Source organism: Rhinopithecus bieti, unplaced genomic scaffold (assembly GCF_001698545.2).
Source record: "Rhinopithecus bieti isolate Rb0 unplaced genomic scaffold, ASM169854v2 scaffold_1710, whole genome shotgun sequence".
Taxonomy (NCBI): domain Eukaryota; kingdom Metazoa; phylum Chordata; class Mammalia; order Primates; family Cercopithecidae; genus Rhinopithecus; species Rhinopithecus bieti.
The window spans coordinates 239104-258139 of record NW_016803559.1 but is presented as its reverse complement, the minus strand read 5'-3'; the positions used below and the strand labels follow the sequence as shown (position 1 = coordinate 258139).

The 19036-nt window shown below is 40.0% G+C and overlaps 1 protein-coding gene across 17 annotated transcripts in view; it reads left to right on the top strand.

The window, feature by feature from the left end:
• EPB41L2 (erythrocyte membrane protein band 4.1 like 2) overlaps positions 1 to 19036 on the top strand; it is a 235218-nt gene that overhangs the window by 203529 nt on the left and 12653 nt on the right. For 6 of the 17 annotated variants that reach the window (XM_017888458.1, XM_017888513.1, XM_017888452.1 and 3 more), the window contains 6 exons: positions 1229 to 1282; positions 1484 to 2044; positions 4004 to 4126; positions 5928 to 6026; positions 7828 to 7908; positions 12938 to 13050. In XM_017888458.1, coding sequence (XP_017743947.1) covers positions 1229 to 1282; positions 1484 to 2044; positions 4004 to 4126; positions 5928 to 6026; positions 7828 to 7908; positions 12938 to 13045 — 1026 coding nt within the window. In that variant the 3' untranslated portion in view covers positions 13046 to 13050. Of the gene's footprint in view, positions 1 to 1228; positions 1283 to 1483; positions 2045 to 4003; positions 4127 to 5927; positions 6027 to 7827; positions 7909 to 12937; positions 13051 to 19036 lie in introns of those variants that run through there. The other 11 variants (XM_017888504.1, XM_017888490.1, XM_017888529.1 and 8 more) reach the window with 6 other exon arrangements.

Genomic DNA, 19036 nt, shown 5'->3' with positions numbered 1-19036 from the left:
GGTCCAAGAGAGTTCGTGAGTAGATGTTGACAGTGCTGCAGAGACTTTTGTGTGTGATGTTAGGATCTTCAGCTCATGGTGCCCATGTGTCTGGGACAGATGAACACAGCCCTGCTATCTGTTATAGGCTCCAGTCCAGTTAGTACCTTGGCAACTTCACAACAATATCCAGAGGGCTCAGTGGTGCGGCGCCCTTCTCCATCCAGACTGGAGTCACTTTCGTGAATAAACAAGGCTCCAGGCTCTAGCTGAATTATTTTTAAGTTAGATCATAGGCAACAGGACCACCTAGAAGTCAAAAAGTTGGCCATGCTTGAGTTGTATCATTGTAAAGCAAACTTTTGTGTGAGAAAATGTGAAGCTTTAAAAACTGCTCTGTACAAAAAGGTTTCCACTCTAGTTAATAATAATACCGTAACATAGTAATTTGTTACTAATGTATTCAGTCAACAGATATTTATTGAACATTTAGGTGCTATATTACTCAACTGGGGTAAATTAATTTACTCCCAAGAAGTAGATGTCTGCGGGGATAGGAGTGAACATGTCAAATAATAAACTTGACTCATTTTAGATTTCAAAGATGCTAGTAGAGGAGCTAAATTGTAAGAAAAAACGCTTGGAGCCACCATTGACATCTACCCTATTGTATAATGTAGCCTTTGCTGACCTATAATACAAATTGGAATGTTAATAACCATTTCTGAAATGAACATTTTCATGTTAATAGCCTTCTGAGGCCAACTATAATTTTGCCAATTAAAACTTTTTTTTTTTTTAAAAGAAAACCAGCAAAAAATAAAAGTGCCATCTCCTTGGTGCTATGTTCATTTAAGAATCAGGGTTCCAGACTAGACTTTATAGTCTGATTATAAACCAAAACTGTTGACTAGGTTTTAAAAGTTGAATTTTTTTCTTTAAAATGATGAGTCAGCTTTGGTATAATTCAATTTTTGTAAACCGTTTTAACTACATAGGTAGAGCTTTTAGGTATATGTATAATAAAAGCATTTTACTTCTTTGGGAGGATGCTGGCTGTTTTTGTGTTTTTGTGTCTTCTTGTAAGCCCTTTGGCATTTGTCTTGATTGTCCTCTATGTGACCTTGAGCAGGTTTCTGTAGATGTTGATTCTTGCTGTTTTGTCTTTGCAGTATCAGATGTTTGTTTCAGTGGTTGTTGAGGTAAAACTCTATTGATTTTGTGTCCTCGGTTGCTTTTTGTTCCGCAGACACGTGCTCCTGAGTCAGAAGGGCCTTGCACTGGAGCCAGGGATGCTGTTAAGGTTCTCCCCCTTTTCCATGTTAACACCATTGCCTCACGTTTCTCATTGCCCTCACGTTTGCCCCGCTTCCCTTTCAGTCAGCTATCATAATCATCTTTGTTTTTCTCCATGACATGAATCTGCCATCGGTTAATTTGGGTTTCCGTTGTTTTTATTTATTCATATATTTTTGTTTTCCCTCGTCCATCTTTTTTTGTACAGAGTTCACATGAGACTCTGAATATAGTGGAGGAGAAGAAGCGGGCAGAGGTTGGGAAAGACGAAAGAGTAATCACAGAAGAAATGAATGGTAAAGAGATATCACCTGGGAGTGGTCCTGGGGAGATTCGTAAGGTGGAGCCTGTGACACAAAAAGACTCCACCCCCCTGTCTTCTGAGAGCAGCAGCAGCAGTGAGAGTGAGGAGGAAGACGTGGGAGAGTACCGTCCCCACCACCGAGTGACCGAGGGCACCATCAGGGAGGAACAGGAGTATGAAGAAGAGGTGGAGGAAGAACCCTGCCCGGCAGCCAAGGTAGTAGAGAGGGAGGAAGCAGTGCCCGAAGCCAGCCCAGTCACACAAGCAGGTGCCAGTGTAATCACAGTAGAAACAGTGATCCAGGAAAATGTAGGTGCCCAAAAGATACCTGGAGAGAAGAGTGTACACGAAGGCGCTCTTAAGCAAGACATGGGAGAAGAAGCAGAGGAAGAGCCACAGAAAGTTAACGGAGAGGTGTCCCATGTTGACATTGATGTTTTGCCACAAATTATTTGTTGTTCAGAGGTAAATGGGAGTTCCAGGTGGGAGCCAAACTCTAGAGCTGCTTCTCAGGTGGGGAACTCCTGCCTTTCTTCTCCTGTCCTCCCAGTTCTTCAGCTTTTTTCAACAAGAATCTCATTTTTCTCTCTCACGGGAGGAAGGGGGAAAGCACTGCTTTGTGGATTTTCTGCCAGCTCAGTTCATGGGTTCCAGCTTCTCTGCTGCCACTGGACACCTGTAGGGTAAACTTTCCTACAAGCACCACATCAATTTTTCCTTCCCTTTTCACATTTAAATTTTTCTTTGCATGTTTTGGGTGTTTCCAACTGTTTTGTCTTTAGTTGCACTGCTTCCTCACACTAAATGCCTTTTTTTCCCCTTTTGGTTTAATTAGAAAAATGTATATGTAATGTTGAAAAAAAAAATGGTCAGTGCTGAGTGCGTGTGCCCCTGATGTCATGATTGGGTTTGACTTCTTGGCTCATTCTTTTACTCTTCAACTTCAGAGTTTTAGAAATGACAGCAGACTCTGATTACCGTGGTTCTCTGAATGCAGTCTCCAGCAGTGATGAGAATGTTATTTCTTGAATGCCACTGTGATTTCTATTGTGGGATTCCAGGGGTCGTGTGGTTTTGTTAAGAGCCTTTCTTTCCTTCCAGGCAGCCAGAGGCTAGGCTATTTCATAGGAGGATATCCTCTCTTCTCATTCTGTCCTAATGCCAATTCTGGAGTATTTGCCAGATGATTATATGTTTTGTGGATTATATATACATTAGATATGAATCTTTTTCTTTTCTCTTCAAAGAAGAGAACTTTTCAGACTTTTCTTAGATTAAGCCTTGGTCACTAGGTGCAGTGTCTCTCATTTGGGAGTTAGGCTGAGGGAGGGTTTATTTCCTTGGGAATATTTCTTGATTTTAATATTAAATGCCCACAATACAGAGATTTATTTTGTTCTCTTCGATGGGATGGAAAATGTTGAAGTGACTTTGTCTTAAAATAACCAAGTGGATTTTAACGATGTTACTTTTAAACTTCTGTTTCACTTTAGAGAAGGTTTTTCAAGAGTCTTTGAACACTTTGAGCTATTCCGTATTTAACATATCGTTACTCCTCTTGAAATAATTATGCCTGTTGAGAATGTTCTCTCAAAGAAAGTACTGCAGTATTTTGGTAGTAATATAGTCTGGTGTTGCATTAATATTAAACATGCATACCCGGCAGACTACAATGTTAATAAGCCGTCGAATATTTACTTGAATGTTTTAAATTGTTCGAAGCATTGGTGTAACATTGATGGAGTAATTTTAGATAGAGCATTGTAACTTAGAGGAAACACTGCAAGTTTTAGACAAGTATAATTGAAAACAGTAATACTTGAAGACATCCTTTCTGAAAATGGTGTGTCTGTTAACAATAAGGCAGAAAAGGCATTGTGGGCAGAAGAACAAATCTTAGCCTACCTAGCTGGCATGCCAGTTCAAAGCAGTGAGCCTTCACACAAACTATGTGGTCCTTTAAACTATGATAAAAATAGAGACAGGTCACTTCACATAGTTCATTCTATTTTCTTTTCAATTTATTATTACTGGCCCAAAGCTAAAGAGAGAGAGAGAGCATGTGTGTGTGTGTGTGAGACTATACACTAGGCTTGACATATAGGTAGTTTGGGACCATCTTAAAGAGTAACATAGTTTAGGAAGCCATCATGTCAACTTATTTTTCATATATGCATATATACACATACACACATTCATATATATGTACATATCTATGTACACATGTATGTATGTGTACGTATGTTATATTTGAAGGAAAATGTTTCTTTTATTTCTCTTGTTTGTTTTAGGTTGTTTGTTTTTACTCTTTTGTGCATGAGTGTGTGTTTGGATATGTTTCTTACAATTATTTGTGAAGGTTCCATTAAACACTTTTACTTTATTACCTCTAGAATTTATTTTTCCCTTCCTTTTCCACCTCAGCCACCAGTGGTAAAAACAGAGATGGTAACAATTTCTGATGCCTCACAAAGGACAGAAATCTCCACCAAGGAAGTCCCCATTGTCCAGACTGAGACCAAAACCATCACATATGAGTCTCCACAGGTACAAAAGCTCTAGACTTGGACTGTTCAAGCTCTTTTTTCACTTAGTGTGTCTATGTTTTCATTCTTTCTTCTCTTAGTTTACATGTTTCTGGCTTTGATGTAGCTTTTTGCATCTCCACTTTATAGCTGTGCTTCAACAACATAATTTGCTATGTTTCTCTCTTAGAGTGAGACAAAGAGCTGCAATTAAATTGGTAACCCAGTAATTATAGGGGAACTGTATATATCATTATTGAGGACAGACAGTGTCAATCTTGTTCATATTATTGAAAGCCATTTCTAGGTTGACATATCCAAGAATGTTTGTGCACACTTAGGAAACAAATTGTCTTGCAAAGTTTAGCTGATATAATTCATCAATTAATAATTGGATCTAATTGTGGATGTGATTTAGGCTTCTTTCCCTCTCTAACTCCATGAAGATCGACGCAGTCAACTCATTCTTGCCTGTAATAACACACACACACACACACACACCCCTGTGCTTCTCCTTCATGTGGAATTATTTTCTAAAGTCCTATGTAGTCATTCATATGTGAATGATGATACCATGTGTCTAAATAATTATCAGATCTGTGTGTTTGATTTTAGGTTTTCACACATTGGTTCTGTAAAATTTTGGAATAAGCATTAAGATGTTTAAGCTTCAGAATAACCAAAAAAAAAAAAAAAAGCATCATTTCAAAATAGAATATAAAATAAATATTTTCTCCACTGAGAGGATGAACCTTCTGTGGTAGAATTGTATCATGGTGGAGGATGTCAGGTTCTTGACCTCTCAGAGTATTTTTTAAAAGGTTTAATGCATGCATGTGTGAATCTTGTCTGAAAATTATTTTGGGTATGGCATCCCTGTGTGTGCATTGATCCCACATAAGCACAATAGGTTTCTTATGAATGGCTGCGGCGGGGGAGCATTAGTCATGTATCTGTATTGTGGTAAGTTGCCAGAATGAAGAAATACAGGTGCATGACCCAAGTTTGAAAGAGGTTTCCTCTTACAGTCAGAAAGGCTCTGGACCGTCCAGTTATTTCCTTGTGTCAGTGACAGGAAACAGAAGGCAAATATGTTTCGTGATCTTAACATAAACTATTAGGCTATTGATTTGCTTCGTTGTTTCCCCTTGGAAACTCTAGAATCTTCTGCATCTTTCAATATCAAAGCAAACAAGTTAAAATCTATTTTAACATATGTATGGGATTTGTATATATGTAGAGAGCACATGTGTATGTGCAATATTGAAATATTTGCCTATATATATGCTCACAACATACAAACTATTACAGGAACAATGTAGTTGATAAAAACAATCTGCTAGAGGTAAGCAGATAACCAAATCATGCAGGTTCAGTCTGTCCTAGTCAGGTTCTGTTGCTTGGTAATCTGATAAAATGTTTATCTATTTTTACCCACCTGTGCTTATAAAACAACAAACTCAGCGCTTCTGGTCACTGTGGAAACTTCTCTGCCTGGCTCTCTAGTTTCATTTTCTAGCTTCTGCAAATGTCCTTCAGATAAAGTCTGTCATAATTCCTTTGTAGCTTTCAGTCCCACTTCCTTTGTCCATTCTCCTCTCTTTTCTCCACTCACACGGTTGAGTTTGCTTCTCTGTGTGCACCTCGCCTTTTGCCTCTGCTTGGTTTTAAATACCAGCTGCTCTCGTGGACGGTAAATTACCACTGCAAACATGCAAACCACATAGATTTTAAAAGATGCATATTCGATGGGGTGGGGGTCTTCTCTGACAACACAATGGAAGTTAAGCATTACTTTGTATTTTTCCCCCAACTATCCAAAGATTGATGGCGGGGCTGGTGGTGATTCGGGCACGTTACTGACTGCACAAACCATCACATCTGAGTCGGTGTCAACAACGACAACCACACACATCACTAAGGTAAAACAATGCAGGGAATCATATGGAGAGGATGGTACATTACAGACAGAATCTTTTCTGAATTGTTTCTCTGTTCCTATACACACTTCCAAGTAAGATACAGACAGTGCCAGTGGAATAAAAATGCCTTGGTTTAAAGTATCCAAGAAATTGGGCTCCGTTGAGAAATGCATTCAGACCAAATTGCAATTTTGTAAAGTACAAGGGGGTAAAAATGTGTTGTGAATAACTGTATGTAAGATAGCTACAAAAGCATAAATAATTTAATAAAATTTATAATTTATAAAAACAAACTTGTGCTTCTACTTTTATTAAACCAGCCTTCCTGACTAAAGCGAGTGAATGAAGGCCATCATTCAGAATTTTCAGCAAGTTGTTCAAATCATGTTGAATTTCCTTCATTTAAGATTGCTAGTATGCTGATGTGGGGCCTTCCCCCTCCCTCCCTGCATAATTCTCTAAACGTTTAGCACTGGGTGACCAGTGTTCCCTAGATCAGCAGCCTCAGCTTCCCCCAGGGCATTGTTAGAAGTGTAAATAGCATGGCCCCACTCCAGTCCTGCTGAAACCTTGGAAGGGTCTTAAGAAGCTTCCAGGTGATTCTGATGCATGCTGAAGTCATCAGATTGCTAACTCCAGCCTTGTTTTCCATTATTTCCTTCTGCTTCTGTTTTTTACTTTGCATAAATGTCTAAAGGTCTTAAAGGTATCCCTTGTGCCCTTCCCAACCCATGTTTCCACAACAATTTAAAAAACAGCCAAAGTAATTTGTAAATTTTAAAATGCCACATAAATGCAAGGTACTGTTGGTGCTCACTTTAAAGCATATCCAGTTATTAAGCCTAGTGATAAGCCTTGTTTCTTACAGTAAAATGCCATCACTTGTGACTGAGAGTATACATTTATCACAGTTGTAAAAGTTGGATGTGTGCTTTCCCAGGACAGTGTGGTATTTGCTTATTGACTATTTAGAAGGTCACAGCCAGATGATCTCCTCAGCCTCATCCAGTGTGCCTCAGGCACTCTCAGCTTGCAGGGAGCCCATAACGCTATGAGGCAGTTCCCCCAGGAGCTCCCTTCTCCAGCCCGGTCCTCAGCCTTTGTCCAGCCATGTGCCATGTCCACGTGCACGACTACTTATGCAGGGTGTCATCAAATCAAACATTCAACAAAAATCTCACCCATATCTTAAACCAAAGCAAATCCTTGTTAAAATTATTGCACCAAATGAAAAGAACAAAATCAGCAAATGAATTTGTATGCTCAGAATCCTTCAGTCAAAACCATCACATCATACAGAAGTCTTCTGTGATGGGGAAAAAATATATATCACATCAAACAATTTATCAAACTGAAAACAGATACCTAAATTCTTACAATTTCTTGTAATTCTGCAGATAACTGATTTCTCCCTACTCTCGTTTTTAAAAATTGGCCAGCTGGGAATAAAGAAACGGGAAATTATAACAGAATGCCCTAAAGGAGCTACTTGGATTAAATAATATCTGTCCCATCTTAAGTGAGATTAAGATGGGACAGATGCCATCTTGAATATTGGTAAATTAGTTTTAAGGTTGCTCTCAGTTGAGGGATACTTGTGGATGCTATAACTTTAGTAATAGGATTCTCTGTTGAGCTTAAAAATAAAGCACAAAGTGTTTCTAGAGTATCAGTCTTCCGCTGCTTGGTGCGTGTGGCCTTACGATGGTCAACGGGTCTAGGTGGACTCCATCTCTGTTTGCTCTGTGTAAACGTGCTTTAGTGATTGCTGTTTTTTCTTCTTCTCCTTTATGACCTTTAGACTGTAAAAGGTGGAATTTCTGAAACAAGAATTGAGAAACGCATTGTGATCACAGGAGATGCAGATATTGATCATGACCAGGTAAATAATTTAAGTTCTAGTTCTGGAAATGACCATGTTTGTTTTCTAACTTTCACATGTGTCATCATGTCGCATACCTGTGTAAACCTCTTCTCCCAGTACCTAGTAGATGAAGTCCACCTCCTAAGCAGGACGTAAAGACACAGCCTGGACACAAGCTTTCCTACCTCTGAGTCAGCATAAAACACAGATTTCTCTTCATTTCCCACTGGCTTTACATGTACTTTTGGGTCAAAGTAATCTGGAGGATTTCTGGAAAACATTAGATTCATGTGGGCCTGGTTTAAAGGCAAGTGATCAAATATTTAAAAATGAATGGCAGTTCAATGCACTGGCTTCCAAAAAAATGAAGAAAGCCACTAAGCTTGACCTATGCCTACTTTTAGGAACTTTTCAAGTATGTTTATGGCATTAGAAAAGTTGAGCTATTTACTTCCAGGTGTTTTCTCCTATTGCAATTATTGGGGGAGGGGAGGTAATATAAGGTTTCTTACAAGGTGAAAATTTACATTGATTCTGAAAATTTTTTAAAAGAATCATGCCTCCATTCTAATGTTAAATTTGGCGGCATGCGTGGCTTTGAGCAGGTGATGAATGGAACTGCTGGAGACTTTGAGAGCAATTTTAATTTTAGACTGCAGTCCCAAGTGATGCTGAGAATTTTTTAAAAAGTGATTTTAACTCAGCTTTAAAGGAGACCAAGCTGTTTTCCTTTTATAACAACTTGAAGAAAAGGAAAAGAAATATTCAGTTGACATCTCAGCTGGGGAGTCGGAGCTAACGATAGTTACACAGCTTTGGACACAATACTGAACTCAGGAAAGAACATTTTAGAGAACAGAATTCCTCATTTGAGAAAGGCTGCCTATATGTGATCAGAGATAAATGGATTTTTTCATGCCTAAGAAGAGAATTACTCCCAATTTTTTTGACCTTTGTAAGCATGATTTGACTTACATATTCGTAATGTGCTCTTCAAATTTTCTTAAGAGTTATTAGAGGTTAAAAGGTTGCCTTGACTCTGGATTTTGGCATAGGACTGGAGATTCCTAGAGAGTATTAGTACACTTGTCTACTTACCATGGGAAAATGAGTGACAAGGAAAATGTGGGAAAAAGCCTCCAGTTTTCCGGAGGGGATTTATTCTGCTGTCCACTGGAGCAGTCTTGAGTTTCACCTGACCTGAAATTGGAGCAAACCTGCTTCTTTCTCTCTGGGACTTTTCTCAATAAGCACTCATTGAATTCCTAGAATATGTGAGGCACAAGCCCACATACTTTGGCATGGTGGAAAGTGCAAACTAGGGTCTTCTCCCAGCCGTTGTTTCTTCTACCCCCCTCCCCACTGAACCTAGGCCCTTTACACACTTTAAAACGCCACCTTTCCAGTACTCAGGTTTTACTTATGTGTATTCTTTCCCCTTTTATAACAAAAGGCAAAATAATTTTGTTATAAAAGGCAAAAGAATATTTTGGCCTGTTTTACCAAAAAATTCAAATCTAGATAGTATTGCTTCTGAAAGACAAATATTAAAAACACAATCTGAAATACAAGTGCCAAAATAACACGTACACCTAACTCTTTAAAAACCATGATGACTCTACAGCCTTAATTGCTGTTGCTGCAAGGACAAGAATCTCCTTTTTTGTATATGATGTCATGTTTCAGCCGTTTCTAAAACTGAGGTCAGATATCCAAATGAAGAGAACAGAAAGTTTGCCTTTTTATGTTTGTGAGATAGCATAAACTTTTTTTTTTTTTGGAGATGGAGTCTCCCTCTGGTGCCCCGGCTGGAGTGCAATGGCACGATCTCAGCTCACTGCAGCCTCTGCCTCCTGGGTTCAAGTGATTGTCCTACCTCAACCTCCTGAGTAACTGAGACTATAGGCACGCGCCACCACGCCCGGCTAATTTTTGTATTTTTAGTAGAGATGAGATTTCACCATGTTGGCCAGGCTGGTCTTGAACTCCTGACCTCAGGTGATCCACCCACCTCGGCCTCCCAAAGTGCTGGGATTACAGGTGTGAGCTACCACACCTGGCCAACATTGTTGAGTAAATATGATTGTGGCTTTCGGTATGCTTGTCACCAGAAGCTGTTGTGGGTTTACTTTCTCCTTAGAGCCTGTAATGAGATGACAGAGCTACTTAAAATTAAATGATAAAATCGCTTATCCGATGTTGATCATATAGTGACCTTCATAACATTGACATTTTTTTCAGTTCCTTGCCTACGTTTAAAGGAATCTTAAGGCCATGCGCAGTGGCTCACGCCTGTAATCTCAGCACTTTGGGAGGCTGAGGCGGGCAGATCACGAGGTCGGGAGATGGAGACCATCCTGGCTAACACGGTGAAACCCTGTCTCTACTAAAAATACAAAAAAATTAGCCAGGCTTGGTGGTGGGTGCCTCTAGTCCCGGCTACTCGGGAGGCTGAGGCAGGAGGATGGCGGGAACCTGGGAGGCGGAGCTTGCAGTGATTGCACCACTACACTCCATCCTGGGTGACAGACCGAGACTCTGTCTTAAAAAAAAAAAGGAATCTTAAAATGGAAGGACACTTTCACTGGGCCAGACAGAAAACAAGAAATCTTTTTTGTGTTGGCAAATCAGAGAGGCATGCGTTTATAGAAACTTGCTTTGCAGATTCTTCACCCTGTGCTGGTCATGACACTTTAGCTCCATACCAGGGAGGGGTAAACTACACTGCAGTTGCCCTTCGGAGCGTGTTTCTTTCTAAGAAGTAATTTCGCAGTTTGGCAATAAGATGTGATGTTTTCTCATAATCCTTACTATTGCCGTAATGACACTTTACAGTATTTAATTTTGTGTGCCTATATTATGGAATGAAAGGAGTTTTAACAAAGTGATTTTGATTGTGTTTCAAGATGACTGTGGCAGTTTTTGCTTTTCCCAACTTTTTTGTGAATTAAGAGGGTGTTTCATATGTGTTGCCTTCCCTTGGGCATCATCTACATTTTCTCTTTAACAATTGCCCTGGTTTATTATAGGCAGATCTTGGTAGATCAGATACTCCAAGTGTTTGACCGTTTGTCTGTAGCTACACTTGGCTCCCATCAGAGCTTGTCCTTGTCTTTGACTTTTCCCGGTGTGGACTGCACAAACCAACATGTAGTAAATGGCTTGGATCATTCCAACCTCCTTCTCTCTGAAGACACACACACGCACACCAAATGTAGAACTGCACCCCTGTGCTTCCTCTCCCTTCCCTTTTCCCATTCCAGTCAACACGCTGCAAAGCTTCTGTGCCCTTCCCTGGAACTAGATGCTCCCGCTCCACGCTGGCCCTCCAGCCAGTCACTCTCCCCGCTTGACAAACACTTCTGCTACTGCCCAGATTGGAGGCTGGTTCCATGTCTCATTTCTCTCTCATCACAACACAGGTAGTTCACAGGCGTTTCTTCCCTGGTGGAAATTTAAGCACCCTCAAGTGTCTTCCAAGTTTCTGTGCAAAAGTTTTGTGGTATAAAAATGATGTCTTTTTTTTTTTTTTTTTGCTAATAGCTTTACCTTTTCTTTTTTTTTAATGAAATGAGGCTTAGGGTTTCTGCTTAGTATCCTTACAGCTGACAGAAACTATCATGCAAAAAGAAATGCAGTTGTCCCCTTAGGCAGGTGACAGCAAAAGAAAAATTGCACGGCTTTTTTTCAAATGCAGTTTCCTTATGAGATATGGTATTCTCTGTCCTAGTAAAATTTTCTCTTTGTTTTAGCATTCTTTCCTAGACTTTTTTTTTTTTTTTGAGACAAAGTTTCACTCTGTTGCCCAGGCAGGAGTGCAGTGGTGCAATCTTGGCTCACTGCAGCCTCCACCTCCCAGTTCAGGCAATTCTCCTGCCTCAGCCACCCAAGCTGGGATTACAGGCGTGCGCCAGCCAAGCCTGGTGTTTTTAGTAGAAACTGGGTTTCACCATGTTGGCCAGGCTGGTTTCGAACTTCTGGCCTCAAGTGGTCCGCCCGCCTCGGCGTCCCAAAGTGCTGGGATTACAGGCCTGAACCACCGCACCTGGCCTTTAGAATTCTTTCCTAGACTTTGAGGGTTGTTCTCTGGTGTTTTGTTTTCTCACCCATGCTTTTAAAAACAAAATGAGTAATAATTAAGAAAGGCATTTTCCTCCTCTGAAAAATAGGATCTTTCCATTGTGCCGCAATACTTTGATAGTTTACTTTCTGATAAAACGCAGAGACACTTTGCTTTCTTACCACGTGGTCCAAGGAAGGAACTACGAACCACTGGAGTCAGTCCTCTGGGTCCTCCCTGCTCCTGTCCTACTGCTCACAGGCTGGATGGCCTTGAGAAACCCATTAATCTTTGTGCCTGCAGTTTTGTCAGCTGTCAAATAGGGACCTGTATTTTATAACCTGAAGATTAGTCAGTCTCTGTTCTTTAGCTTTACTAATTGGATGTTGTTGCTACTGCTCTTTAGTTCCATGTCTTAGAGGTTTATCGACATATTTCCTGCAGTCTTTTAGTTCAGCAAACATTTTAGTTCAAACAATTACTGAGAGCCTAAGAGGATAAAGATGAGCAAGGCCTGGTCCTATGCCTTGCAGTTTCAGGCAATTGGGTGATAGCTAGTATCACCTGAATGTCTAGATCAGGCACTATGCTTTACAGCATTACTTCAGTTCACACAGAAAACCTTAAAATGATCGTTATAACTCAGCATTGGTCTCAGGTTACATACAGGTAAGAACGCTAGACTCCAAAGAACTGTTTTCTGCAAATCTCACAGTGAGTATAATAAGCCTGGGATTCAAAGCCAACATGTTTCCTCCACGTGTCATTATTTGAAAGTGGACTGGAGGATGGGGAGATTTAGGAAATGAGAAGTAGTCTGTAAAATGACAGTGAGCCCATTTCAGAAATTCCTGCTTCCTCAAATAAAGAAGTGAGTGCCTCTTGGCTGGAGGTTGGATCCAAGGTGATCAGTGTGCATATGTTTTGCCATCGTGAGGTGGAGGCTGTTCCCCAGCTCACATCCATTCTCTGTCCTGACCCTGGCAGGCACTGGCTCAGGCGATCAGGGAAGCCAGAGAGCAGCACCCTGACATGTCGGTCACAAGAGTGGTGGTACACAAAGAAACAGAGTTGGCGGAGGAAGGGGAAGATTAAGTAAGGTAAGAGAGCCCTCATTGTCTGTGGCCTTTCTAGTGACTGCTGTGTACTCCTGAACTTGTGAAAGGATGTGAAATGAAAGTCCGTGTTAGTGTCTCCTTCCTGTGGTACATTCGACCTTCTAGACTGTTATCCCCAAGTGCATCAGCTCAAGTGCATACAATCTCTGTGCATGTGGTGTCAATAACTCTGATTTATTGAGGGACTGCTAATGATTGACATTCATATATTGCTTTACTAGCTATCAAGCACATTAGTATAAGTTACATTAATTAATGTTCACAGTGACCCTTTTAGAAAGATGCTATTACCCTTCTTTGGATGAGAGATTTTTATTGTAGGAGGGATACGAGGGAGATTAGTTAATTCCACCCATCTCTACTGAAAATACAAAAATTAGATGGGCATGTTGGTGCACGCCTGTAATCCCATACTTGGGAGGCAGGGGAGTCATTTCAACCTGGGAGGCGGAAGTTGCAGTGAGCCAACATTGCGCCACTGAACTCTAGCCTGGGCAACAGAAGTGAGACTCCATCTCAAAAAAAAAAAAAAAAACGATACATCTGAGAATGAACCAGAAAGGAAAAGATTTATTTGACTATGTAAAAATGGAAATAAATACTTCAGTTAAGCCAATAGAAACAAAAGCAAAGGATAAATAAATGATTAAGTTTAATGTGCTTGGCAGAGAAAGGAATAGTATCCTGAATATATTAAGAACTCTATTGTGTCATTAAGAAAACTTAAACACTTTTGTAGAAAAATGGGCAGAGAATTAAATGAGTAAACCATGTGCAAACTAAAAGAATAAAAAAAAAATGTCCAGCTTCACTATTACTTAAATCAATGCAAATTAAAAATTTAGTGGACAAGTTTTCACCTATAAATTTGGCAAAACTTATGTTTTTAATAGTGTTGGGAAGGCTGTAGGAAATATATACTGCTGTATAAATTAGTAATATTTTATGGAGGACAATTTGACGCAAATATATCTAAAAAAACTACATTAAACATGTCTACCATTAAACTACTTATAAGAATTTATCTTAAATAATCAGAAATATATACAAATATTCACCTACAAGGGTATTTATCACATTTTAATACTTATAGTAGTATAAATGTAAATTTGCTAGTATTAGTAAAAGGGGGAAGATTTACACACTCTGAAGAGAAACCAGAGTATTATGTTTGCTAGTATTAGCAAAAAAAAAAAAAATTGAAATAATCTAAATGGTCAAGAGTACAGGATTAGTTGATACATTATGCTGTTTCCATGTGATAACTAAATCTTAATGAAATGGGTGTTTATAATTATCTATTAGGGCTTTAAGAAGCAGGTCTTATCACACAGTAACACATAGTAAGGTTACTTTCTGTTGTTAAAACAATCTGTATGTTGAACAGTCAATGGATAGGTAACCCACGGGAATGGCTGGGTCACAGGATACGCATTTTCTGCCTTGCGTGGCACGGCCACCTGCTGTTGCATCCACTAGGAGGCGAGGATTCCTTCCATTTTACAGCTGCCTCTCTGACTTTTTAATTTTTGCTAGTTTGGTGAATATGTACTTATGTGTAGCTGTGATTATAATTCCCATTTTCTTCATTAATGTCTTCTCATATGGTTATTAGCCATTCATGTTTTCTCTTCTATGAAAATATAGATGGCCAAAAATTCAAAACCTTAAATGCTTGTTCACCTCTCTTGCCTGCTTTTGCTTTCATTCTTTCTTTCTTTGTTAATTGATTATTGATAGATTCTACATACTGATCCTTTGTCAATTTTATATGTTGCAGGTATCTTCAGGCTTGTGGTTTGTCTTTCATTATTAAAATAGTTGAATATGGTTAATATTATTGAATTGATCAAGCTTTTCCTTTATGACATGTTATTTCCATACCCTTAGGTGATAAAGGTATTTTTTATGTAGAAATTTTAACATTGTTTTTCATATATTCTTAATCCATCTGAAATCATTTTTTCTAAATGATGAGAAACAGGGGTCTGTTTCCTATATAAGTAGCCAGCATTCCAGCACTGTATGGAAGAGCCCATCTTTCCCCCTCTCATCTGCACCATCCTATATCAAGTTTCTTATGTGTGTGGGTGTTTCTGACACTATTATTATTGGTCCATGTGTGTATCCCTGCTCCAGTGCCAGAATTACTATAGCTTTATAATGGGTCTTGATATATGGTATGTGTGTCTCTATCCCCTGCACCCCCTCCCGCCACCATCAATAGCATTCTTTTTCTTCATTCTTGGCTGTTCCTGTTACATACAAATTTTAGAATCAGATTGCTGGGTTCTAAGATTAAATCCTGCAGTACTTCAATTGGCCTTGTATCTAGTCTGTAGTTCAATATGGGGAGAATTACATCTTTTTAAAATTGCCTTCTTTTCCTTGAACATAAGATGTCTCTATTTGTATATATATTGTTTAATGTCTTTCATTAAAATTATATAGTTTTTTAATCAAATGAGGTCTTACAAATCTTTTCTAGCTGTTGCTAGCACAGAGAGATACAGTTGACTTTTCCATATTAATCTTGTGTCTAGCAACCTGCCTCTTCATATCTTAGATTCTGTTTTAAACACAGTGTATATAGGCCCATAAGCAGAAATCATTAACAATTTTAGTAAAAATAAAACATCCAGTGGCCTGAGTAAATGTGCTGTGCTATATGTGGATATTGATCTTTTTTATCTTTGCGATGTATTTCCCTAATGGTTTTATTTATTTTTTATTTTTTTGAGATAGAGTCTCCCTCTGTCACCCAGGCTGGAGTGCAGTGGCACGATCTTGGCTCACTTCAACCTCCATCTCCCAGGTTCAAGGAATTCTCCTGCCTCAGCCTCCCAAGTAGCTTGGATTACAGGTGCCCGCCACCACGTCTGGCTAATTTTTGTATTTTTTAGTAGAGACGGGGTTTCACCATGTTGGCCAGGCTGATTTCTAACTCCTGACCTCAAGTGATCTGCTCAGCTTGGCCTCCCAAAGTGCTGGGTTTACAAGCGTGAGCCACCGTGCCCAGCCCCCTAATGGTGTTTTTTTATTATTATTTATTTTTTATTATTATTATTTTCGAGACAGAGTCTCCCTCTGTCGCCCAGGCTGGAGTGCAGTGGCATGATCTCGACCCACTGCAACCTCCACCTCCCGGGTTCAAGCAATTCTCCTGCTTCAGCCTCCTGAGTAGCTGGGACTACAGGTGCCCGCCACCACACCTAGCTCCTAATGGTTTTAAATAGGGAAGGCCGAAAGCATTCTTACTTAGGAGTCAGAAGACTGAAGGCTACGTTTTCATCTTGCCAGATATCCAACTATATTGACATTAGGCAAGTCAGTGCTGTGATCTGCCTGTCCTAACTCATAGGACTTATTCTAAGGATATAATAGGATAATGAATGAGAGAAGTGAGTGTTATAAAAACATAAGGTAATAGCACTGGGTATTTTTGCCTCTAAGTTTTATCAATCAGACACTTCTTAATCAGGAATACTAGGCAAAAATTGGTGACACTCTAAGCATTACCAGTAGCTCTACCTTTACTTGTAGCATTTTAATAAGTTTTTAAATGAGTTCATTACATCACTTATTCCTAGGACCTTATATTCATTTTTACAATGGACGCACACAGACACACACACAGCTTTTGAAGTTTGCCCATCTCAGAGGCTTTTATGAGAAGCCTTGTTAAACAGATTTAGGAAGTTAAAGTGTAAACTTACATATAAGGTGAATAAACTAGATAAATTTGGAAAGATTCATTCATGCATTCAAAAAATATTTAATGAGCGCCCAAATGTGGTAAGGTAAGGCTGGATAATGATTGATTCCATGATAGACAAAGCAAACATGGCCCCCCTCCTTGGCAGAGACGATGTGCTCCAGGAAGGTAGGTGTGAATATTAACAAATGAACAAAATGTAAATGTGATCAGCCCTCTGAAGGAAATAAAATGCTATGAGAGAACAAAATAGGAGACTTGAACTATTATAAATTTAACGAATTACTTGAGAAACAAAGTTTAAGTTTAAATCTGAAGGACGACTAGGAATGACCTCAGTGTCTCAAAGTCATTTTGGCATCTCCACCCCCAACTGGCTGCAGCTCGCTCTTAAAAAATTTCCTTTGCTGGTGACTGTCAGATCTGGGAAGAGTGTGTTTTCACTGCTTCAGCTACTGTCTGGCTGCCCTGCCAGGATCCCACAGAGGCAGCAGGTGGGCCGAGGCAAAGAGCAGGATCAGGACAATATCTGAATGTCAAAAAAGAGGGGGAACTGTCTGCAATGTATCTGCTCCATCTCCCTTTTTCAGGCACATAAAGCTCTCCTCCTGACCTGGTCTTGCCCTTCGGAGTAGCTCTGAGCTTTTGATCAAGTGTTGAAAGTAGGGGGAGGGGAGAGCAAACAGAAAGATGGTAAAAGAACAACCTGCAGAGGACGAACCTCCCAAGTCCACCTTTCTCAGCAGGTGGCGCCCAGCTGTGAGGCAGAGAGGAGCTAAATGCAAACTCCGTTAAAAAGAAAACACACTTCAGATGAGGACTTCACTAAATCTTTGTAACTTTTTAATGCCCTTTCAAGGACTACTCCCTCCTGGCAGCTTAGCCCAAATGCATACGTATGAGCCCTCACACGGATGGGAAATATTGCTGACCTTATCACCACTGCAATGGTATTCCCAAACAGTCCCGATCAGGAAGAAGGGTTCCAAGCTTGGTGGTGTGATGTGTGTGGTCTCAGAAAGAATTAGCCACAGGAGAGGGAGCTCTCCCAACCCAGACTTCACAGAAACCTCTCTGACTCTTAGAGTAATAATTGATGTAAGGTAAAAAAGTGAATGAAGCCTCCTGTTCATCCAAAAGCAGTGAGCACCTGAAGGATGAAATGACAGAGGAGTGGCTGCTCATCCGTTCGCTCATCCCTTCATTTATTTGTTCATTGCATAAATATGTACGGAATGCCCACTGGGTATTGTCTGCTGTTTTCCCATGGAAATATCAAATCTGCACTTCAGACAATAAATCAGTGGTAGCAGAAGAATTTCAAGTTTTGTGATACATTCTGAACCTCACGTGATGGGAACAAGAAGGAGAGACCTCTAAATCAGAATAGGGCATCAGAGATGTTTCACTTAAGCTTTGTGCTGAGTAGGAGCTCTAGAAAAAGGATTAAAGGGGCCCGTTCCAGGCGGGATTGGGAGCATTGAACCTGACACTCCAAGAACAGTGCACAGTCAGATGTAGCTGGATTGTGGGATACTTGTAGGAGACTGATGAAGATGCAGGAGGAAGGAGGCAGAGGCCCAGTGTTAAGGAGTCTTCTAAGAAGCTGAGGAGGCTAAACTATCCTGAAAGTGATGGGGTTGTTCCTCCTGTGTTTGAGAGATGGTAAGGAGGTAACTTACCTTCTTTGTGACTTGTTGACGGTCAGCATGAGGCAATGGAAGTTAGTGCATTGGGAAGATGGGAGCAGAGGAGAATCACACATCATATTTAGGTTTTTGGCTTGGGCAGAGAGTTGATGTTGGCACCTATAATTTGAATCATGCAATACATGAGTTTTGTCTTTTGCATGTCATGGCCATATTATTATGGCTGGTTTTCTTTGCTTGGCTACCTTAAAGCAAAGGTGTGTTTTTTGTTCTGCAGTACTGCCAGAGAGGCCAACTGTCATGGGGATTCTGGAGGAAACTTAGAAGTGAATCTGTAAGGCCCCATCTTATAACATGACATGATTAATTGGAAGTTTCCTGGATCATCTGCATGTTAAGAGGGAGCATAGGATAGCAGACTTGCTGGGTTCAAATCTAATTCCTAGTTGTTTGACCTTGGCTGGTCTCATCCCTTTGTCCCAGAGCTGTCATCTATAAACTGGGGATGATAATAGAAGCAGAAGGGCTTGTTTCCAAGGCAGGTTGTTAAGAATTTTTTATAACTTACAAGGTCGGCCTTGAATGAACCCTTTTTGCTCTTAAG